Source organism: Parus major, chromosome 4 (genome assembly GCF_001522545.3).
Source record: "Parus major isolate Abel chromosome 4, Parus_major1.1, whole genome shotgun sequence".
NCBI classification, from domain to species: Eukaryota; Metazoa; Chordata; class Aves; order Passeriformes; family Paridae; genus Parus; species Parus major.
In genome coordinates, this window is record NC_031771.1 from 13,228,732 (window position 1) to 13,253,762 (window position 25,031).

General features: G+C 39.3%; 1 protein-coding gene across 7 annotated transcripts in view; it reads right to left on the reverse strand.

Annotated features, from left to right (window-relative positions):
• MAPK10 (mitogen-activated protein kinase 10) overlaps window positions 1-25,031 on the reverse strand; it is a 146,289-nt gene that overhangs the window by 14,269 nt on the left and 106,989 nt on the right. For all 7 annotated transcript variants that reach the window (XM_015625515.3, XM_015625520.3, XM_015625516.3 and 4 more), the window contains 2 exons: window positions 10,555-10,737; window positions 8,139-8,263 (listed from right to left, as the gene is read on the reverse strand). In XM_015625515.3, the coding sequence (XP_015481001.1) occupies window positions 8,139-8,263; window positions 10,555-10,737 (308 nt within the window). The remainder of the gene's footprint in view (window positions 1-8,138; window positions 8,264-10,554; window positions 10,738-25,031) is intronic.

Genomic DNA, 25,031 nt, shown 5'->3' on the forward strand with positions numbered 1-25,031 from the left:
TTCCAGGCCTCAGCATGGGTACCCAAGATTTTGTTATATCAGCAAAGACATGACTCCGTAAGAGTCTGAGTCCCAGACCAATGCAGCCGTTCTCTTATTTGGCATAGCAACCCTTCTCATTCCTTTCCAGCAAGTCCCGATGCCACCAAGATTGCACAACCTCTCTGGGGATTCTGTGTTCCTGCTGATGGTGCTGTCGGAGAGCTGGATGTTACAAGAGTACAGGTGATCCTCAGCACTGACCACTGGGGTGTGGTAAGTGAGCTCCACTCCTGGGCTCCTGCTCAGACACTCAGCCAGCCGTGGAGCATGCACTTCCTACTGGGCACAGCAGAGAAAGCTGGCCAGGCCAAGAAAATTGAGGGGCTAGGAATTTACTGGAGCAGCAGGGGAGGTGCTTGGCTGAGCTGCAGCTGAACCGCAGTGACAGAACCACCTCTTCTCTGCCAGGTGCAAAGGGGACAGGCAAACCAAGTTGGAGAAGAATGTCCTGAAAGTAGCTCTTTAAAAGCTTCAGGGAGAAGCCTACAAAAAGCATAGGTGAGGGCAAAATTGCTTGTACCAAGTATAAATACTCTTTTTACACCTTCCATAGAAAAACTTGTGTTTCTCACCCAGACAGAAATAAGAGAATATTCCTTCACTACTTTAATTCCCAAACACCAGAAGAATTGCAGAATCAAAAGGTACAAGTGATCAGATGCACATACCTGTTCTCAATTCACAAAACCACAGAATCTTTGGCTTATTTCTCTTCTAATTTATTTCAGCTACATCTTAAGGTGGGGTAATTAGTTAATAAAGAATAAGAAAATCAGCAGTAATCATTGCCTAGATAATACACTCTGGAAACAAAGGGGTTTTTCAGGAGAGAGCCCAGAATAATCTCAGCCATTACTGAGCTGCTATTTTTCTATGGAGTCAAACAAAGGAGAGCAACCAAACTCTCCTTCACACGCTGCAGGATGCCAGAAGCTGCACCTGCACAGCATTCTACTGCTCTGCCAGTGCTTACATTGCAGACTTTTTACTTGTGAGTTAGCAGAACCCACAGCTATGAAACATGGCTTGGCAGGCATGAGGGAGCCAAGGGTAACAAATATTCAGCAGGACAGTAGCATGAATAAATCCCTGCTCTTCACAGAGGCAGGGTCTGGAACCTCTGAAGCCTGTGCAGAGCATAGTTGGATGGAGCTCTGCTGAGAGGGCAGGCCAGCGCTTCACACTGGGAGAAGTGAAACTTTCCCATCAAAATTCCCTGAGTCCTCATCTTTTATTGATTCAAGGTGCAGAGATAAGCTGAGAATACTAAAAAGATTTTGAGAATTTATTTTCCCACAATTCTCATTATTTCTTATGTGAACCGCAAAGCTTAATACACTGTTACCAATAGACTGTTATCCCCTCCAGGCCAACCACCCCTTTCCTCCTAACTGGTTTGTTTTGTGGCTTTTTTAAAAACCAATTTCCAAAATTAGAGGGAAGATGGGAGGTTTTTGAAGATAACATGCAAGTATTGCCACAGCAATGGAACAATCAGAGCAGCTGCCATGCCCACATCCTCCTGGACGCTTGATTTTAGTCTTGGTGCAAAGTTTTGCCTAAAACTGACTTTGCTACCTAAATCAAACATCTTAGAAAATTACTGAGTTTATAATCATTAACATTCCATGTGGATGTAGCTACAGTGTTATAGGCATTCTTATGAATCCTTCATCCTACACGTGCCAACTGAGAGTTACACAGTTTACTCTGTTTAGGTGTTTAAAAAGGGACTGGATGTGGGCCTCAGTGCCACGGTTTATTTGATAGGATGGTATTAGGGTCATAGGTTGGAGTTGATAAGGTCTTTTCCAGCCTAGTTGGTTCTGTGATTCTCTAAGTCTCAGAAGAAGTACAGAGTTCAAGTAGCATTTTATCAAGGCAGGGTGTGGATCAGTCCTATGGGTGGCAGCATCTAGCTTCAGTTTAAGGTAGCCATTTTCTCCCCAAAACAGATTGATTTGCAAGCAGTTGCATTGGCAACAATAACAAAGAATAGAATCTATTTTTGGATGTGGAAGCAAAGGAATGAATTATATTTTTCTTGTAGATACTAAAAACCCCCCCTGTTGTTTCAATGGGTCTTGGCTTTTACATTTTACATATTGATTTTCAAAATATTTTTGCATCAAATGTAATATTCATTGGATATAATAAAAATTACCAAAAAAACCAACATAAAATATCCACATGGGTCTCTTTTGGGCCAAAAAAACCCCCAAACCCAAAAACAAACACACAAACAAACAAACAAACAAAAAACCCCAAAAAACAAATAGGCAAAACCAATCAAAAACAAACTAAAAAGCAAAATACACAAAAGACACAAAATAAACAGCAGTAGACTACTGGATTTGTTAAATACCATTCTAATATCTAGAGAGGGGAAGCTTTTCACTAGAGAAAAAAGCAAAACATATGTTGAAACTGATGTATTCTCACTTTCCCAAAGCAACACAGATTGGTTTGTATGCCACTGCTAGAAAGCAAAGGGAATGGGCTGAAGCTCACACTCGAGCAAATCCTGCCATCTCTGTCCCTGCCTCTGCAGAGCTAGTGCCAGCACAGTGGAGACCTTGGGATGAGCTGTTTTTAGAAACTTGGCAGAGCAAGGCCTGAGTCTGCATCTGTTCCCAGAATTGCAGGGTCTGGGGCAGCAGTTGTGGAGTGGCACAACAAGGCAGCGATGGAATTAACAAGATAATGCAGATAAAAGAGGGACTGGAGGATGTAAAAATTAGTGGTATGAGATTAAACATTTTGTTAAAAGCTTAGATACTCATAACAAGTTAATATAAAAATTCCTTGGTGCTTTGCTACAATCTAAATTGTGTTTTTGATACCATTCATATATTTATTTCTGCAGTGCAAGCCCAAGTACACCAGTGTGCTTGTCACCAGAAGTCTGGCATCTCTTTATCTACAAAGTGCTTGGGTTTTCACCCTGTATTGCCAAGGGGTTCCACAGAGGGCTAGAGATGGTCTCAGCTATGGATATGGAAGAAGAGATGACTCTGGGCCCATTTGTTCCTTTGAGTTTCTGGAGAGGCTTTTGGAAAACTCCACACATAATGTGCATCAATGAAATTGCAGACTGAGCTATTTCTGAGCAGCTGGACTGCAGGGATGCCATGCAGCAGGAGTCAGAATTACTTGGCTACACACAGACGATTGAACAGCTTGAAGGTACAACAAGCAAGCTGGAAAAAGATTAAGTTTGGTTCAAACAAGAAAAAAGAAGAAATGCCTCTTTCTTCTCTAACCACTCCTCCTCACTGACATTAACAAAGATTTTTGTAGAAGCTGTCTTCAGCTTCCATAATCGATCAGCTATGAATGGATAGTTGTCATTGACTAGAGGAAATATCTGTGCTTGTGCACAAAGCAGAGCTGCACACTTTTTTGTGAGACAACAGATGCACACCATCAATCTACAAGCAGAAAACCAAGCCCTATAACTGAGTGCTAAAAAATGTGGCAGCTCACGGAAGACTTTCTATACATCATCTATACACACAGAGCTGAGCAAGACAAAAGAACAGCAGAAAAGATGCACAACCTGACAGCCTTGCTTTTGTCACGTAGTGAAGGTGATACCTTCTTTGAAGTGTGTTTGTCAAGGCCACAGAGCTCTCCAAAGTGCTTCTCCATCATAATGGATGCTTAGCACTCTTAGATAAAATAATAAGAGATGGGTGATTTTTTTGTGTTTTTATTTATTCTGATGAAGTATGGACCTTGAAGTTAATTTTAAAAATTGTATTTAACACAGATAGTTTATATAGGGCTAAGACAATACAGCAGCAGTTTCTGAGTCCCTGACCTCAGACTGAGAACCATGAACCAAGTTGTTTTCATTATCAGCATTGGAAACAGCATCACATTAAGAAAAGGTAAAACACAGATTGGCATGCACAGCAAAATGAATGATAATTCACAACTCAGCCCCCTGTGGCTGGTCCTTAGATGAAGAAATACTTCTGTGAAATATAAATCCTATGAAAATAAAACCAGGAATGAAAGCCGTGTGAGTTAAAGGGAATAAAACCCCACAAAATCTATCACTGCTATAAAATACTGTCAACATAGAGGAATGCCTGAAAGGAATATTTTTAATACCTGGCTTTTCTGTTTCATAGAAATCTCTCTTCTAATGAGTGGCACGTATCAGATAACAAACAATAACTGCAGGTAAAGGAAAGTTCAAGACCAATTTTGAAAGCAGTTAACAGAAAACATTACATAATGATCTACAGTAAATTTTGCTACTAGATTTGTTCCCATGAAATGGATGAAGTTTTCCCAAGTAGGAATCAATATGACATCATACATACATTCAAAAGGTTCCCAAATGGAATCTAATATTACATGAATAGTTTCTTTGATCAATAACAAAGGAAGGACTTTACTGTGTAAAGGCAATGTGTAGGAATCCATTTTTTTCAAAATTTGATCATTTTGGGATAAAACCCAATGAGCTGCAAATAGGCATAAAGATTATGGTGGTGTAGTGTACAAAACCAACACAGGTAGATATGAAAAATTAAATACTAGATTTGAAATTTATTCACAAATCATCTCGATGAAGAGTGAGAATGTATAGCAGCTTCCAAAACAAAAGGTAGCTGCATAATTGAAAACAGTCTCAAGTACAGCATTTTCAGACTGAAAAATAGAGAAGTTAATATGTCATCAGGGAGATGCCAGGATTATCTACAATAAACAGAACAGTCTGCATGTAGAGGCAAGAGATATTGGAAACCTCTTCTTTCCTAGAAATAGAACAAGAGCAATTTGAGGGAGAAAAGGTACTGTGTCTGTCATTTATTCATATAATAGTCCAAATGCTGTTATATAAGTAAATATCCTGACATGAAAGTAATAAACATAGTATTTGTTCAAAAGTGGATCTGGGACAGTCTGTGACTTCCAGGAGAGTCTTGAACTGAAGAACAGAACAGAGAAGGTCTATAAGTTTCTATGCTGATTTCACAGTAGATTTCCTGCATAAGATTAGTAAATAATATTTTTTCCCTATGAACTCTTGTTTCCCTACATTTAAATTAGGTGTGAAGACCGATAACAGATTTCGACATTTGGGAATTCCACACAACTCCAGCCATACATTATCTGTATGTTCTCTTTTTTTAAAAAAACCACATATTTTAGTTGTCATTGGCTGAATACAGAAATTCTTAACTGTAATGCTATTCAAAATGACTTCAGAACAATGGTGCATCCTCTGGAGAACCTAACACTGTGACTTTCTTATCAGAGATAGTATGGCAAGCTGTGTGCTTAAAAGAACCTGGCAAACTACCTATGTTAGACATAAGAATTCCCTGTAAATCCAAAATCCACAGGTAAGCTCAAAGGCTGTGCAAGGCCTGTGAGTATGATGCTGTTTCAGAGCTGTTGAGGGCTTTGGCTGTGCTTTGTTTCATGCAGAAGTTTTGTGGGAGAGCCACAGCACTGTTTGAGTAACCTCGTGTGACTGGTGAATAGCAAGTCCCACATCTAATAACAGCTCATCTTCCTCTCTGTGTCACAGAATCACACTTGGCATTTAGGGCCACCCAGAAGAGTTTAATGCTGTGACACATTGCAGGGGAAAGGGTATTGCACTCCTAGCACTTCTCATTTGTGCACAGTGTTTGCCCATTCGAATGAGACATAATGGTTTTATAGCCCCCACACAGTCTCTGAAAGACCATAAACTTATAATAGACTTGTAAAAAGGGACTGTGTCTCACCAGTCTGCTTTCTAACTGTGTAGGGCTGGTTTATCTGTTTCCCTCACATTAAAAATGCTGTAAATCTGAACAGACACAGAAGGTTGTTACCTGCAGGTTAAACTTTGACACCAAATTCTCTGCTTATTCCCTGAGCTGGCTTCAGCGCTTTGCATTGTCTACTCCAGCACATGCTGACATTTAATGACATTGCAACAGCTCACTTCAAAATTCCTATCACATTAAATGCTTTCAGTTACCTGTCCTCTCATGCTTCCAAATGAAATGGACACTGTACAACAGAAGCCTGGCTGCTTTTGGTGAAGCCATTTACTGGGGAGAAGGAGGAATCTAACTAGACAGCAGAAGTTACCTAACTCCCCCTCCCCAGTACTGTACTGGCTGAAAATGTCATCTTGTTTAGTACCTCTGTATCCTAATTTCTGTTATCCCTACTGTACAGGATTATTGATAGTAGAAGGAATCCTGTCTCATGTTATACTATGGGAGGAGAGCTTAAAAAACCACAAAAATATCTCACTACCAAACCTTTAGCTGTATGATGAAAGACTTCTGTATAAAAGTGCTTATCAAGTATTACCTGAAAAAAAGAGTGCAGTGAACATGGTTAGATGCAACACACTGCAGGCTTCTAAATCCCAGTGGGGAAACCAGGAAAAATAGTGGGAAGTTAAGCAGTATGCAAGTGACCAAGCACTAATTTTCCCATTGCTTTCTTGTCAGGCTCCCTGGCTGCACATTTGTAGGGCAGTCTGTGAAAAAGCAGGGTTGCCTCATAGAGCCTCATCATGCTGCAAATCCAACATTAACGAGCCACATGGCCATTTTTAGGCTTTGAAATGTCATTCAAATACTACTTCTTTGTTCAGTTGTACCCTATTATAACTTGTGTGGTTTTGTTCAGTATAGTGAAATTCACAGAGTCAGATTATTAAGTGAATGAGCAAAAGCATCTACCTCTCAAACAGCTAATTTGTTGGATGTTTCAGATGTCTTCTAAGTCTCACCCCTGCTATAAATTTGGCAAGATCTAACAAAAATAGTTGAGACGAGTCATTTCCCCATTGCCCATATCATGCTTAATGCATGGCATTAGGAAATATCTACTGAATCCTAACTCTTCTGCAACTCTAACAGGGCAGATATCTCAGTGGAGTACTTGCTGGAGAACACTCTTCTGAGCAAGAACAGAAAACCACCAATATCCCACAAGTATTTTTTTTTATTTTTTCTCCAGAAAATAATTAGTAAATTACTTATAGCTAACCACTGAAGGTATGTCAGCATGAACAGATGGATATTTATAATTTAAAAAACTGTTCATTGCAAAAATAAAGTCTTCCAATTTAACTTCCCCTCTGAAAAAGAGACTGGCAAAATGAAGCCCTATAAAGTACTCCTAAATAACTCCTCTGAAAAAATCCCATGTGCTGGGAATTTGATGGGGGTTTGAACATTCCATTTACTTTTGAAGTGTACTGCACTTTTAAGAGCTCAGACTGAATTGGAGCATATTGCTAAACAGTAGTGATATAATTTTACAAGGTCTTCATTTCCTATGGTGGATAAATAAGATTTCTAAACCTGGTTTCATACATTTCATACAGAGCACCTCTCTGAATTTATAGCTATACCCATAATATCATACCTTTTATACCATGTCACTGAAGTGCTGACAGATTGCACTTATCCCTGTTAACACCAGCCTCACCAAGGCTTACAGAGAGGTGTCTAGGGCATGACAAGATTATAATAAAAAATCCATTTTTGTTTGCACACAGTGTACATGATACTGTATATTGAACCTTAGCCTAGGAAAACACGTGAGCCCCTGCTTCATTTTATGGAAAAATATATGTCCTGCTAAGATTTTTCTGAATTCTGACTTCAGGATTTTTATTCTTTTTTTCAGATTCACAACTGGTATTTTTTGCTTAATTCTCCTCCTCTCCACACATATCCTTGAACACAAACACAAAAAGTGATGTTTGCTGTCTTCCACAAGGAAAGGTTTGGAAAGAAAGATAGTATATTTTGCCAGATTGAGTTCTATAGCTAAAAAGGTGAGCTAGTGGATTCAAAATCCTTTCTAGAAGAAAGCAGAAAATGGCTTCATATGCTTGAAGTGTTTTTGTTCCTCCCACCTATTATCAGTTAATCTAATAAAGAGAGCTATCCTGTGCCTACAGACCTCATTTCACGTCAATCCCCAGACCATGACAGTCCCAGCATTATTTCTTTACAGCATGCTCATTATTGTGCTGCTGTACAGCAGCAGGAATCCCTGAATCACATTTGTGTTTGGCATTCTGAAGGAAGGAGTGCTGCCTCCACCTTACTTACCGCCTCCACCTCTGCTGGGTCGTACCAGACGTTAATGTATGGATGCTGTAAGGCTTCATCTACTGATATCCTCTTGGCTGGATCAATGACCAGCATCTTTGATAAGAGGTCCCTGGCTTGGCTGGCTGGAACAAGCAAAGCAGAGAAACACAGCGTTAGTACAGAGCAGCCACTGCCTCCAGGGGAGGGTGGGAGAAGAGCAGTAGCACAGCCCTTTTAGAGATCGGCTGTGTATGTACTTCTGCTGCCTTGCCTCCTCGTAGCTAGAGCTCTTCACCAATCATTTTAGGTCTGATTCATTAGAAAGGTGCCAAAAGCAGGGCTGACACCATAAGTTACCTAACAAGCTTTAGTGACATTTTACATATGTGCAGATTCCACACAGAGGGATGAATAATATCCCCAAGAAAAATGTGTTTGGTGTATCTGTGATTATTACCAGGATTAGAGTACAAAAGTTCACATAAAAAAGTCTAAAATCATGGCATTACTAAATCAAAGTCTGAAACTTACAGGCACTCTTAGACTGGCTCAGAAAAACATCCACACTTCTCTGGATGTTTTAAAGTTTCTCACCTAGCCTGCTGTGAGGCATTAAGCATTTTAATGAGGCATAGAGACTAGGCTAGTCGTAAGGCATCCCCTTAGAGGCAATAATTTCAAATCTGTAGCCTTGGCACCACAGTAATATGGAAGTGTTTTGGAACTGCTTGAGTCTTGTTTGTCTTGCATAATGAAGTTTAAATCAGTGGGGCACATCATCCTCCACTACATACACACACACACACACACACACACACACACACACACACACACACATATATATACACACACACACACATTGAATTTTACTTTGCAGCACTGATTTTTAACATGATAATTATTATATTCCATTGTGCCTATCAGGCAAACAAAGGCACAACAAAGCCACAAACTCAGCTTTATATTACCCAAATGGATTTTCCTAGTTGGAGTTTGTAAAAAATATAACACCATCTCAACCCACATGAAAAAACTATAACAACAACATATATTTTCACCATTATTATTATTATTGTTACTATTATTATTACTATTATTATTATTACTATTACTATTATCCTGGTAGTGTTCTAAGCTCTTGGGCACTCAAAATTATTTGCTGTGTGAGTGAAAAAGACAATGAAAGTAAAAAAGTCACAAAGAGCAGTAAGTGCAAAAATATTATTAGGTATCTCATCATACATGGGTGAGTATCTAATTAAACCATTAACATTATATTATGGTGTATATTATATACATGCTTATATTTAGGCAGGGCATGGGATGATACAATGCTGCACAAATAGGGGTTTCTGAGTGCACTCTTTCTTGCTTCATGGCTATATCTTCAAATATTTCATTCAGGCATTCAGGATGCTCAAATGTATGTGCCTTCTGTATTGTAAAGATAAAAGCACTGTTTGAAAGGCATTTCTATTCATTAGCTGCAAATGCAGGAAAATTCCATTATTCAGTTGTGTCCTGGTAGGACTATAAAATTCTGTGTATCTGAAAGCATCTGCTCAGATCTTTCCCTTTACTCCCAGAGCCAGGACAGCAGCTTGGCTACGAAGCAGTTGTTAATGAAGAAAATTCTGGGTCGTGTAATGACATGCAAATTGCAAGCAATTGAAAACCATTAGACACCACTGTGGTGAGTGGACTGGAGTGGTGCAGAGCCAATACACAGCACAGGTCTGCAGGGGCTCCAGGGCTGTGTACTAAACACACAATAATCACTCTTTCCCATTGAAGGTCAATGCCCCATTCAAGTGAAAAAATACTTCAATATATGATTAAAATCATTGCAATTTTTCTTCTGCAGGGGAATATCTAGTCACACTGTAATTAAGTTAGTTTTCTCCTTCACATATCTTAAGTGACCCATGGGATTTTTCAAAAGAAGAAATCCACCCCAGTGGATATTAAACCTTGGCTACTTAATTTTAGCTGATGTTGATAACATATTTGTATTTACTAGAAAAGGTAGACCTATGAGGCAGGCATTTGGCTGAACTGGTATTTTTCATCTAAAAATACCAGTGCAAGTGCTGAGATCTCCCAATCAAAGTTCCATTGTTCCTTTGTGTTACAAGTTCAAGAATAAGAGCAAGGGAACACCTCAATTCCTTGTGGCACAGGATCATCACATGGAACACCATGGGAATATTCTCAGTGCATCAGTGGTTACATTCCCTTGGCTGCCCAAGCACCAGAATCTCCAAAAACCACGTCCAAATGTTTTTCAGCTGCCCCTCAGCTGAATAAAACCATGCAGCTACTGGTCTGCAACTAACTGCATTGAATGGAGTGCAACTAGAGAGAAGAAAAATTGGGATAGCCTTCATTCCACTGCAGCTTTTGCACATGAACCACGTCCCTTTGCCAGACATACCTTTGAGTTTGTTGTGTTCCGAGTCTGCTGGGAAGAGAGAGTCTGGAAAAAGTTTGGGGAAAGTGAGGCCGGCATACTTGGGTCTGTTCTCAACGTAGTTCCGTACTGTGGGCTGCAGCTTCTTCATGAATTCTGGACAGGGTGTTCCCAGCTGCTCAATAACTTTATTCCACTGATCAATATCTGAACACCAGTAGTTAAGGGAAACAAAATGCAAACCCCCATGTAGACTCCTGACATTTCTGCTTGTGTTCTCTGAGAATCCTCAGAGGTATTTAACTCCCTTCATAACACCTTTACAGACACTATTGCTCCTTCTCACTATTCCTCCAGGTCCTACAGCCTGCAAAGGGAAAAACTCTCTCACACAACTTCAGGACATTGTGCAGTTCTAAAACCATGACCACCACAGAACAATACACAGATTCTTCTCTTTGGGTCAACACTTGTTACTTTTTTTTTTTTCATCCAGTGACTTGGACTCCCTTTTTTTAACATGCAGTTAATTTTTACTATGTCAGCTTGAAAGAACAATGTGTGCATCTGCCTTCTATTCAGTCTGTGGAGAGAAGACTCAGCTGGCTTAAAGAAGTTCTGCACAGGACAAAAAATCTTCTTCCACTCATCTGCTTTGCACTTTACTCTCTCCAGTACCTTCATGGATGGTAATACCAGATAACCAGCAACCCCTCAAAAACAATTTGTTTGAAAACAAAAATAAAATAAGAATGTACCGGGACTCATTTTCTATAGATAAATGATGCACAGGTGTAGACGGATGTTTCTCTTTAACTGAAAAAGTGACAGCTACATTGCTAAACTGATACTGAATAATGAGAAACAGGTTCTAATACTTAAAAAGAAAGTTTTTTACAGACATTTTTAACTGAGCTTTTAATCTGCTGAGATGTTGCTATTTTAGTTTTCTTGTGCTAACATTTAGGCGTCTAATACATGTTATGTAGCTCTTTCAGCCACGTTCAGAACAAGATTTACTGCGCCAACAGAAAAGCAAAGTATCAGTAGGATCTCTACATCACACTAATTCACAGAGCTAAGAAACTGATTACTACATGAGGAGAAAAAAAGGAGGATTACATGCAGCCATGGATAGATTGATACTAAGAAATATGATGAAGGGAATTTTGTTAAGAGCACACTGGAAAGAAAAGGCTTTTAAAAGACAAACATTCAAAGCATTTCAGCACAGAGATTTCTTTTTTAAAAATTATTCCTTGAAGTTATTATTGTCATAAGTGTCATCAGTGTGGAGGAGTGTTACAAATATTAAGACAGATAACAGAAGAAAAATAGTCAAGCAAAAACCAGTTCTTGGTTGCAGTAGCAATTTCAGATTTTAAAAAAAGGTATTTTATTTAAGAGGAATGGAAACAGTCTTTTCACCTACCTTGGAAAATAAAGATAGATTAAATTTGGATTTACCTGATCTTATTTGAACAAAAAAAGGCAAATAATTCATTTAAAGATTGCAGGTTTACTAATAAAACGTGTTTAAAGGAGTGAAAATCATTTAAACATATGCTTTAAGAATTCTAAAATAGTGTTTTGAATGATTTTTTTCTTAGCTGAAAAAAGATTGCTAGAAACAGCAGAAGTCTGGAAAGATTTTTCTGAATACCACTTATTTTTTAAACTAAAGTGAAGCTTTATGTAGAAAAGCCCCTCCCACACACACCCCCTGTAGGTTGTATGTAGCTTGTGTTGTCCATGTAAAATATCTTTTTCTCAACAGAAAACTGAACAATTGCAACAACAGTAAAGTTATCTAAGACCACAGTTGCTTGGGGAGAAGCCTGAGTATTTCATTAAATATTTCATTAGAAAATAAAGTGGTTTGACATTTTAAACTTGTGTTCAAATCAAGACACCTCAGTGGCTGCTGGCTGGACTGCTTCAGATGTAGGTCTCTCTGAGGAACTTGAGAATACAGGGTGTGTAAATGCTTTGCCGAGAAGAACACGGAATACAGAAATGAAGATGCTGTTAGTTGTGCCAAGAGAAGCTAAATTATCACTGGCAGCATTACCTGTGCATGCTGAGTGAAGTGTTTGATAAACAGGGAGGGCCCAAACACAGGACTTGTTTCGAAGAAGGTCACCCCTGCTCAGAGCAGAGGAACCACCTCCCAGACATTCAGTGAAGGCCAAAGGAAAAATGATCTTTGGGATTACAGGATTATGTGGGACTTGGACACATTGAGAGGGAAGATGTAGTAAGATGCCCTAGACATGAGCAATAAGGGAAAAGGGGTACAAGAAGTTCCCAAAATAGAGCTTATGTGATGGGAACCACTGTCAGCAGTGATGGAAAAGGGAGAAGGAAAATCCACAGACAACAGGTCAGCTCCCACTGGACACATTTCTTCTAGGCTGACAGACAAGCTCTCACTAAGAAACAACACAAAAGCAGACCACCACTCATGACTGGGACATTTTGAGATGGAGTCATCAGTGCAAAAACGAGAGCCAAAGGCAAGAGAACTGGCAGAGCCACCATGTTCTGCCCCTTGACTGGACTTGATTTGCAGGACAGCACTGGACCCTTTGCAAGGTCTTACCAAGAGCCAAAAGGTCAGCCTTTATGTCACAGCAAACTCAGGGACTGGTTTTGAGTAATGAATGATCTGGATGGGTAATTTGTGCTTCTTTACTGTATTTTTTTCTAACTTATGTTGTTGCTATACTGCCAAAACCCTTGAATAAAATACATTCATTTGCTTTTTAGATACATTTACACATACACACACACACACACACACACAAACTGATATGATGGAGCACTCAGGACTGTTTTTGTCCTGATAAGTGCAATAACAAAACAATATTAAGTGAAAGTAGATAGATGATGTTTTGGATGGACACACACATTTTCTCTCTAGTAATGGTTCTCCCCTTACCTAGACCTTAAAACCACTGGATTATATTCTGAGATCCAATGTATGAAAATGTGCAAGAATGTAATAAAGTTCTTGCAGAATACCGGTCCAGCTCTATTTCACTGTAATGTTTTATGGAGTCACCACGTGTGATGCATCTGTGACACACCTGGTGATGAGGAGTTGTACCTGTCATGGTGTGAGATTAAAAAAACAGTCTTGGAAAAAATCTGAGGTCTACACATCAAAGCAAAGAAACAGCTTTCTCTAGCTGCCAGTCAGCATTAGCTTCAGCAACTCTGCAGGAAACAAATGGTACTACAGGACAGTCCTAATGTGAATCAAAACCTACAGTTTTGTAGATAATGATCACACAACTGACAGAAGATTTCCAGGAAAAAAAAAAAGAGAAAGTCCCTTAAAGAAGAATTAAAAAAGAGGATCCTGCTTTCCCCCTTGAAATTAAGCAAATGTTAGACAGACTGAGAGTTGGGAAGAATTCCAACCCAGAGCTCTGGAAATGATGAAATGTCTGCTTAAAAGCTATTTGAATTAGTTCAGCTGTCCATTGCCCCAAGCAGGATCAAGGAAAACGTGTCAACTATTCACAACAGCATCTGTAAGATTTAAGACAGAAGAAGGGATCTAACCTGGATTTATTAGCTTGCCTCTGGCACTAACAATATGGAATTTAGTAACATTAAGATGGCCATAAACAGTTACAGAAAATATTTAAGAAAATAGATCTAAAATGTGTGTCTTCTGCATGAAGATTTATCACTGAGGCCTCAGGTTGCCTCAAGCTCACTCACCACCTTTTCTCTTTGATGCTTCATACTCTCCTAAGGATTGTTCTCCTTTGCTTTCTAAATATTTGGTTGTTTATTTGGAAAATAACATGAAGCTGAACTGCAGATTAAGTGACATACCTTTCTAAAGCAAAGGCATAAAAATTCTAATGGGAAAATAATATTGTAAATGAACAATAAAGTGTTTCTTTTGAAAAAAAATCATAATCACAGTAAAGTCATCTATTTAGAGGCACAGGCTGAAAGTGTACTTGTATTTATTTTTTTTATGTGTGCACTGATGCAATATAGATCAAAACTGTAGATTAAGAACCAGTGTTTTGTTCATTCAGTTGGCCTATAAACTTCAGATAAATTCCTGCAAGTTTCCAAACAGCCATAAGAAAGTTGAGTTTGGCTGTAAGAGATAATTTACAATACTTCTCTGTCTCAATCAGAAAATATTGAAAGCATTTCTACAGTGTAAAAAGTAGTAGGTTGTAATTAAAAAAACAATTTAGACAACAAATTATTGTCTTCCTATCTAGCCTTAAAATCACAGCAATTTTTCTTTTTCCTTCTCATGACACGTCTGTGTAAATCACACTATTTTTTGAGTGAAGATTTGTATTTTTTTAAGTTCAACAGCAAGGTGTTGCAGGAGGAGTTTCTGTTGGCCTTAGGATGTTTCAGTTGTACTGAAATACAAATAACTTAATCTTTCATGTTTGTTCACCTGAAAGAGGAGCCTTTTTCTACAATCCTCCTCAAGCAGTATCTATGGACTGTGATGTGGGAAACACGAGTAATTCTGCCAGAATGCCTGATTATAAGAGAGCTGTTGGAATTGTGCTGGACACAACTGGAGGTGCTGGTGGGAGTCATGCTTCCCTGCCCAGCACACTGAACTGCTCTTTCTGCACCCATCAAACACCCCCTCCACACCAGCTTTGCTGTACAGGAGCAGGGTTTGCTCTTTCTGGATAAATGTGCTGCTTCTGGAGATAATTAGACATCAAATCTTGTTTTTCTTAAGGTAGGCACAACGAAAACAAAACAGACACAGGATGTTTCATTTGTAACAGGCAGACAGGGGAAGATCATCTCTTTTCAATCTCAAATCTTGAGGGAACCACCTTGCTAATTGTTTTCTCCTTAAATCTGCATATTCCACCAACAAAAACTAACTCCTCCACTTCAGGCAGAATTTTTTAATGCTCGTAACTTGTCAAATTTAAAATAATTACTATGAACAGCTCTGCAGTTCCCTCCCCAATACCAAATTGTGGCAACAACTGGAAAGTTGTTGAAAGATAGGCCAATGTTTTAATTTTTTTTTAGTCGGACCTTTCTTTTTAAAATAAATCTGCTAAAAATGACACTAACCAGCTTCACTGTGGGAGACATCAGTGTCACATTCATATTTTTTTCACAGTCCCCCAATTTACATATTGATGCCAAGACCATTTACAAAAAAAAAAACAAAACCCAAAAAACCCACACAACAGGAATAAAAAATGCTACCATCTGACAAGACAGTAACTATAAAGCATTTTCTGTTCCAAGGTGAACACCTTGAGAAGAATGTGGCATTTGTAAAAACTAGACTGCAACAGAAAACATTGTGCAATGTTCAGAATAATAATTGCTGTTTATACAGAATAACAGAATGTGGTGATAGCAAAAACCAACATGTAGTACAAATAAATTACTTCAGAAGACTACCATTGATCATTCAGGAGTTAGAATATAGCAGTCTTCATTGTGCAGATGTCATTAACATTTTGGATGCCCATCTATGACTCCTTAACTAGAATTTTCAAATACTATTTTCCAGCTGGTATTTCATTCAGTTGCTGAACATCTGTGCTTACACAGCAGCAAGCAAATCATAAAATCATAGAATGGTTTGGGTTGAAAGGGACCTTAAAGATCATCTCATTCCAAGTCCCCTGCCATGAGTAGAGACTAGGTTGCTCTTAGCCCCATCCAACCTGGCCTTGAACACTTCCAGGGATGAGGCATCCACAGGTGTTACACCACAAACATGTTACAAGTGTTTACAAAAGCTACCTAGGAGTCTGCAGAGGAAGTAGGATCTTAGTGATACAGCACAATCCCAAAATGTTTCTGTTTTCACTGTGAAGCTGGTATGGGCTCAGCTTGCTTCTGTATCTCAGGTGTACCTGCAACAACTTGGATAAGAAATCAAGAATAGACTCCTCAAGCTCAAAACATAGAAAACAAGGTCCTGGAAACTGTAGGGCTGCTCCTCTTCCTGAATCAGGAGAAAACAGAACCATTCTGTTTTCATCTGTGTAATTATTCAAAATTATTCAAAAAAAGCTCCTTTTGCCCTTTACAAGTGAATTTTTACAACAATTAACAGTTACTCAACTTCCCAGTGTTTAAGGAAAGACAAATTTTGGCCTTGAATTCAAGAGTGTTCAACAATATACACCATTCTATATATTCATGTATCTATCAGTCTATATCAGCTGAGCCACCTCCAGCAACCCTCAGCTCACTAATACTTCACGAATCTTTTGCATCAGTTCTTTCTCTATATTTCCTCTGACTTCCAGGAAGTGGAAGCTGTACACACCACTCAAAGGATGGGAAGTCAGCAAAGAGAAAAGGCTGAGAGTGAAATAAAAAAATCTTCCTGGGAAAATATAATAAATATGCAATAAAGCAGTTGTCAAAATGTATGAACGGAGTTGTATTATTGGATAGGGGCAAGTGTTCTCATTTTCCTTGTATTTACATACAGGTGACAGGTTTTCCAAGATAAAATTACAAGCTGTTAGCACACTGTCAAAGATTAAACAATTTGTGTTTAGTGTAAACATTTCTAAAAGAGTTACATTGTTGTATTGAAAATAATTAAGTTGGTGATTGGAACCTTTCATCCATTTAATAGTGCTGAGTGGGAGTGGTTTTGTGCAGCCTGGGCATTTCTTTGGTGGTTTATCCACAAATATCGCTGTTTCCATGGAACCACTGCTCATTCAGTATTGAGGCTCACAGAAAAACCAAAAAATTACTTTTCAAACAGAGTATAGTTCTCATCTTAGATTTAAAGCAGAATTAATTTATTTTGCAAATACACAAAGCTGCTTTTCCTAAGGAGTTTATGATTTCTAACTGCCAATAATACCCTGAAAAATGACAAAGCGCTGTTTCACTTACTGTTGTAACCATTAAATCTGTACTTAACAGGCAAGATCACAGTAGACTTCTGTGCAAAACTTCTGCACAGTCTCTGTGTCTTTTTCCATCAGTTCAGATTTTCTGACAAAGAAAAGGTACAGAAAATTAGTTCTTAGAAGGTTTGCTGGAGCAGTTTCCAATAATCTGTTCTCTTATGTTGTCAGAACAATCCCTGCATCTTCTGCATAAAGCAGAGAAAGCCTTAGGGCAGTTATTGAGATCTTCTCTGTTGCCTGCAAAAATATTTTTGCCACTAATCCTAGAAAGTACAAACCCATCTTCTAAGAAAAGATTATGGCCAGTCCAGATATTGCTGGACTTTGTAGATCATTCTGACTCAGTACAGCAGCATTTGTTTGTGGAATCTAGTCAAAGTTATTAGGCAAAATATGTATATTGAAAAGTATTTTCAGAAACTACCTTAATTTTTCTGCTCTGCATTTCACCAGCAATTCAGATCAATTTGATGTGAAGTTTGTATGTAAATTAACTCTTTGCCTGAAAACAATCTATCAAAAGGCGAAACTATTGTTTCAGAACATGAGTCTTGAAAAACATAGTTTTGTTTTTGTTGATATTAAATGGCCTGAAGTGTGGATTTTAAAAAGAGGTCTTTCAAGGGCGTTGATGGCTTACATGTATTTCTGTCTATTTTCTTCTTCTCACTCTGGTTATGTTCTTCAATTTCTGAGCACAAGGTCTGAAGGAGTGTTTTAACCCTGTGAGACTCTTTAATGATCTTGGTTATCTTCTGAAATTCAATTGTCCTTCCTGAGCTCAAAAAGGCCCTGTATATCTCCTGAATTCCACAATATGGCTTTGAACCTCTGCCCAGCATTTTTTCAGCTGTGCAGCTGAAGTATAAGCTCATCAAATCTGTTGATGGCTGGAGAACTTCCTCTACAAACACATCTGCCACTGCACCTGGCACTGCCTGAAGATTTCAGGAGATCTGATAAAACTGATGCCTAACAACTTCAGGGAGAAATTTCATATAATCATAGAACTTTTAAGGTTGGAAAAGGCCTTCAGGATCATTGAGCCCAGCTGTTAACCCAGCCCTGACAAGACACTACTAAAGCCCCTGAAGGCTGCCTGGGCTGCAGCGACAGTGCACTGGTGGGGTTTGCAGTCCTGAGGGATATGGGTCAGGTGAAGAGTCAAGTCAGGACCCTGAAGTTTTGGAAAGCAAAGTTCCAGCTGTTCAAGGAGTCAGGCAATAGGACCCCCTGGGAAACTGCCCTCAGGGACAAGGCAGCAGAATAGAGCTGGCACTTATTTAAGGACACTTTCCACAGAGCACGACAGCCAGCAAGCCCCTTATACTCCAATCCCTACAACATGTATGGCATGATTGCAGTTGTAGGATGAGGCTGCATAAGCTTGTGCAGGCATATACTAAGAGCAGAGGACATCACATCTCTCTACTGAATATGTACTTGTCTCCCTGAGCTTGTCCAAGTACAGGATTTAAAGGCACATTCATCCTTGTCTGCCCAAAATGCCTGCAGTGGCTAAAAGAATGTGTAACTACACTTCCACAGCTCACCAGAGGACTAAGGGACCTTCTTCATTCCTCCAGATTATTTATGCAGCAATAAGAAAAGGTTAACAGGCCTCCTCATAAAATCCTGAGGAGGATGTGGAACAAGAGTCAGACTCATAGGTACAGCCAGCTTGTCCCATTGCTCCTGAAGCAACACAACACACCATGTCCCTCCTCAAGGCACAATTAGGTGCAAGCTTCATGCTAATTGATTTTTGAAAACAGAACTACTGCTGTCAACATCGAAATGAAGTTTTCACATGAAATGAAAAAAGGAAAAAGAAAAAGCTTTAGTACACAAGTAAGTGCATCACATGCATACACCAAAAATGGCAGAGAAATAGTAAAATTTCAAGGTTCAGTAAAGACCATGAGGATTTTGGACACTGCAAATCATTCTTCACAACTGGGAGTTTAAAAGAGAATAGAGGTGGGCTCTGTTCTCAGCTTCACCCCAGTGATTCCAGTGAATTCAAATGGATTACAGTAGTGGGACAAAGCAGCATCCGAGCTAAGCACTCCAATTTGCCCTTACTCAGAGGCATTTTCTGCTTTTCTACTTCTGAATTTTGCTACCAAAATTTTTAGTTAGCTGACTGGACTACTTAGTTATGTAAACAGTAACAGCATCAAATGACCTACACTCCTTAACCACTGGAAAATAGCAAACTGTAAATTTTGCAGTCAAGTATACGACTGAAAGCGCATTTCTCATGAATATTCAATTTTTCAGCTTAAAAACTGCTTTTCAGGGTTATTTATGCATAAAAATTGACATGAATTAGTATTAAATACTCTTCGAATAACAGTGTGGATGTGAAATGAAGCACTGCCTGTTAAGAAAAAATTGCTGATAGCAGATTCTGGTACATTGCCAGGCTTAACCCATTTTATGTCAAAGAGGAAACTTTTTAAAAGAAACGGACATTTAATTATTCTTGCCTCTGCACTTAAATACATCCTTAAGTATTCTGCCCTGGAGTTCTGAGGGTTTATTCCCTGCTGATGGAATTATCCAGCTGCCCAACTCCATCACTCGTCTGAAGGAATAATCTTTTTTGCAGCAGTGCTAAGCACTTTCTGTGCAGGTTTAAGGCAGAGGATGCCACGGGGTGATGGATCTCAGCAGGCTGGGTTGGAGCTCACAGCTTCCTGACTGGTTTTCAGCTGCACAGATGGGCAGGGGAGCCAGAAGTGCTGAGCCCCTGCTTGTGGCTGCTCAGCAGCAGGGAAGGGGTGTAGGGGTTGGATTTGGAGAAGAGGTGGCTTTGAGGTGCAGCCTGAAAGACAGCAACATCATCGTTCTCTGTCCATGGAACAGGCACCCATGGAACAGCAGAAGAAAAGCAGAGAGGTACAGAAAACACAGAGCAAGTTTAGCAACGTAGCGTAAATAAAAATGAAGAACATGAACTCCATTACAGGCCAATCCCAAAGAAATCAGCAGCTGGTAATGACAATTTCTGTGGAGTTACTGCAATAATAGAAGCCACACAATGGTTTAATTATAGAGGCTTTGAGCAAGTTCTTTTTAACAATCGTGCAGCTGTGTCAAAGAAACCAGTTTTTGAAATGCTATTTAAGATGCATTCAATTATTTTCAGATTTATTTGGGGATATCTTTGAATGTTAGCTTGTAAAATGTAGGTCTGTGAACATAAAACAAGTTCTGACTACAACACTGAGGGATGCTCACCCCTACACTCACGTGTCTGACTCCACATTGACAGGAAACAGAAGCACAGCAAATCTGGAGCACAAATTGGTGTTAATGATTTCCATTAATACACAGAAGGGAAACATTTACTTTCACATAAGCAGAGGAGATGTGCCCCAGATCATACACAGGGACAAGGAAAGTATATTGCTCATTTCAGTATGGGTATGTTCACCTAGCATTTTGGACAAAACACAAATTAGAATCTTACAAGGCAAGGCTGTGAAAATATTAATGATATAATTAACTACCTTCATTTCTTTAATGATCTTCAGATGATACTTTTTCCACATTTTGATCAAAATACTGAACTCTTTAAAATGTAAATGAGGTCAGAAATGCTGAAGTGAGCTGGTAAGTATGTGTAAATACACACACAAGTGTACATACACACCTACTGAGAGAAAGTTACATAAAAATTAATAATGCTTGGAAACTCCTCTGCCATCTAAGTACAGAATTTAAAATAGAAGGGAAACTTGTACACAGGCCTTGCCCATTTCTCATATTCATGGTCCTATGGACAGTGAAGGACTGGAGTTAGATATAGAATGTACTGATCTCAGTTACTGTTATACACAAACAGTGTTCCACAATCTGATAAATACTAAAGTGCTGTAATAAAGCATGGAAAAAAATAAGAAATATGTCTGACTCAGCCCTGAGCGTAGGACGGTCTCTCAGGAAAATAAATATATTCCTAGTCTGATTGTCCACTGATTTAGTGTGTTTATCTGTAAATCTCTTCTTTTTGATGTCAAGAAAATATTCTGCTTTCACATAACAGTTCCATGTACTTAAATAAAAGATGGCATATCCAAGTCCATTAGAACAGTTTCCCAATAAACATCCAGACTTCTGAGTCATTAAACTACTACCAAGTGATCATTTTAGTCTTGGGAAGAAGTTGTGCTCAAACGGAAACCATTTCCTACTTTTGTACTTTAATACCACATGAAGAGCAACCAAACAAAGCAAAAAAGCAATTCTATGAGTCTATAACCAATAACCATTTCTGTGACTCATGTCTGAGTTAACCAGAGATGCAGAAATGCATGTGAAATGCAGAACCTCTTACATCTCATCCTGAGGTGAGCAGTGACTTGTGCCTACCCTTCTACCACCTTTAAAAAAACCTTTCATTTGTGAAACACACCCCTCCCACACACCACCAAATTAATAAAGAGACATTCATAACAAAACTGTGGTCACTGGCTGCAGAAAGCAATTCTGATGAACTGTGTGGGATGTTGTTTTCCATCTCCTCATGCTGTACTTACTGCGGTTTCCACCTAAGGCTTTTGATGAGAGGCAGTAATGGTTTGTTGACATTTTGGTTTGCAGGGATTTTGCAGTGGGCCTTAACCCAGCTCTTTAGGTACAGAACAGAGGTATGTCAGCACTAGTCTAGTGGGAAGGGGCTGGAAGGGAAAGGGTTGGAAGTACCTACTGGGGCCAGAATGGCTGCTAGGAAGGATACGATCAGTGCCAGGAAACAACACAGCACCTTTAATCATTTCTCCCATGATGCACCCTACTGACCACATGTCAACTGAAAACAAAAATGAAATGAAGGTAAACAAGAAAACAGGAACAGAACAACAAATAAATGAGAAGACTTATCCAATCATGCTATAGCACAGCGCCTGCAGACACAGACCTGCCTCTTGCTCTCGGCGGCTGCTTTTCTGCCTGAGCACACAAGTTTCATGACAACAGAGCAGGTCTGAGAAAAATCGACTCCAACAGTTTCCTTTATCCCAGTGTGGATGAAAGACAATGCCATTAAATACAGAAACCCAACTGAGACCCACGGCTGGCTACTGTGTCATAATACAACTTTGTAATTAAAATTTACCAATTAATTTTGTCTTTTTCAAGTTTTCATTTGTATTCATTACCTAGGTTTATGATGCTTTGTCTTGTAAATGGATGCTGGTCTCTGTATTCAATAAGGATATGCAAATTGCTATTCCTTTATCATTCCAGCTACCAGAGATCCATGCATATTTTCACAAGCTGAACTGCCAGAAGCCACAAAAGGAACTTGGGTCCTTGTGAAAACATATCCACCGCTGATTCAGGGTTATGAATAGAATTTTTGAGATCATTCAACCCCAACAATGCTTGCTTTAGGGCTTGTTGGCTCACTTCCATCAAATCTCAGTGAAGCTAGCAGTCCATCACATCTTGAGATCTTAAGAATCTCATAAGATTTCTACTTGCCATGATAGGAAATTGTGATTTCCAAATAGGCCAATTGAGACACAGAAGTGCTAAGCTGCACCTTCTGCACTGAAATTCAAAGAAAAGTGGGGACCTATTTACCTCCAACAGGGAAGAGCAGTTCAGCTGGGTCAAACAAAGCCCATGACAATTTACACTGGAGCACAAGATGAAAATCAGACTCCTTATATCCAGCACAGGATTAAGGTGGCATTTTCCCCCATACTGATTCCATGGAACCACATTACCTCTGCTGTCCTTGCCATATGATAAGTCATAGGGCACGAAAGCAAGCACAGGGACAGACCGGTCTGAGGGCCAGAAACGGGGGGAAAAAACATGAAAGCATCATGCTGCTTGGTTAGATTTACTCTTACAACTTCATATTTGGCAACAGTTTAAAGTGCATTTGACTTTGAAGGCAAATGTCGTATCTGTGGAAATCTTAACATGCCTGGGTCTAAGGTTCCCTTGTTGCTTTATTTAGCATATGAAAAGCTTCAACACTACACAATAAATAAAGCAATAAACAAAAAATAAAGAACTAAAGGAAAGGCTACTTGATTTGAAGCAATAAGCAGACCTAGAGATGCAAATTATTGCTGCTTTCATCACAAGCTAAATGGCATGCAAAATATTAGGAAAAGATAGAGCAAGCAGTTGTTTGTTCGTCTGTTATTAATTCCTTTTTATTTTCAGAGGCTGCCTCCTGACATCACTGCTCTATGCTATGCTCCAGAGGGCACACACAAGTTGAACTAGTGCCTTACTAAACTGCCAACTGTGTAAAATCAGAGATGATTATTCCCCTCGATGCCTGAGGTTTTGGGAAGGAAGCTCTTTGAAAATTTCCAAATCAGAAGGAGCAAAGATAAACGCCTAAATATAACCAACGTCCCAAGAGCCTTCTTGACTGCTGCCTCTTTTTCACCTCCTGAGGCAATTAGAAATAAATCAAAGTAGAACCAGGATTTGACTGCTTGTTAGAAGTAGTTAGTTAGAGGTTAAGAATTTCAGCACACACAGCAGCAGCTGTCAGAAGCCCCAGTCAAGGAACTGAGACTTGTGCAAAGCTCCAGAAAGAACTGAAGAACAGAGATCTAAGCGTTGATCCTCTGCTTCATTTAGTCCAACATCAATCCAGATGTTGCAGTCCAAGTAATTTCACTCATACAAGCATCAGGAAAATAAAACCAAGTACACCACAATCTCTAAATACCTGCATTCAGCTCCAAAGCACTGAAAATCGACACCTGGTAAAAGATTTTTTTTTTCGAATGCGAGATAATCACAATTGCTGGCAATGCTACATCTACACATGAAACATCCCTAAGCTTTAATCAAGGGCAGGCTAACTTCTAGTAACAGACTTCTGCATGATTCAGGGTAAAGCTTCAGTTTAGCAACTATTTGCCTTGATGTTTTTAAGATCAAGTGAAACAGCTTTGAGGAGTTTAACCTACGGCTTTTCGAGACTCTCTGAAGTGAAATTGCTGAGATTTGGGTAGCCCTTGATGGGAAACCCACTCACCATTGGAATATCCAGGTCCTGGATTACTAGGAGTAATACTAAGAGGAGATTTTTAATGTGTTCAGAATCTCTACAAGCCAGATTATTGCACACTCTGGAACACATTCTTGAATGTGTACACACACTTCAGAATATGAGTAAATTGCCAAGGACATCAAATGCCACCCTGGCACAGGCAGCTTGAACAAAAGCTCACCAGAAACCACATGCACGTGTCTTCCTGGACAAGGAAAACATCCTAACCCTAAAGAAAATCTTCTTTGGGCTACCTTCTGGTTCTGATTCCCCAGCAAACAGGTACTTCTTGACCCAAATGGGTGCTTGCTCCTCCTTCCAGATTTCAGATTCTCTCCAGCAGAGATGCAGAAGAGTCAGGAATTGTAGAACCACCCAAAGATGTTTCTATACGGAGATGATCCAAGCCAACCTTTTGTAGACACCTCCCTGGTAAAGCTACATTTTCCTGCAAAACTGCAGGTTCTCTGTGGCTTCACAAAACAATGAGAGGGAGCCCATAGGGAGAATCTGTAACTGCCCTTGCTCAAACTCCCACTGAGGTG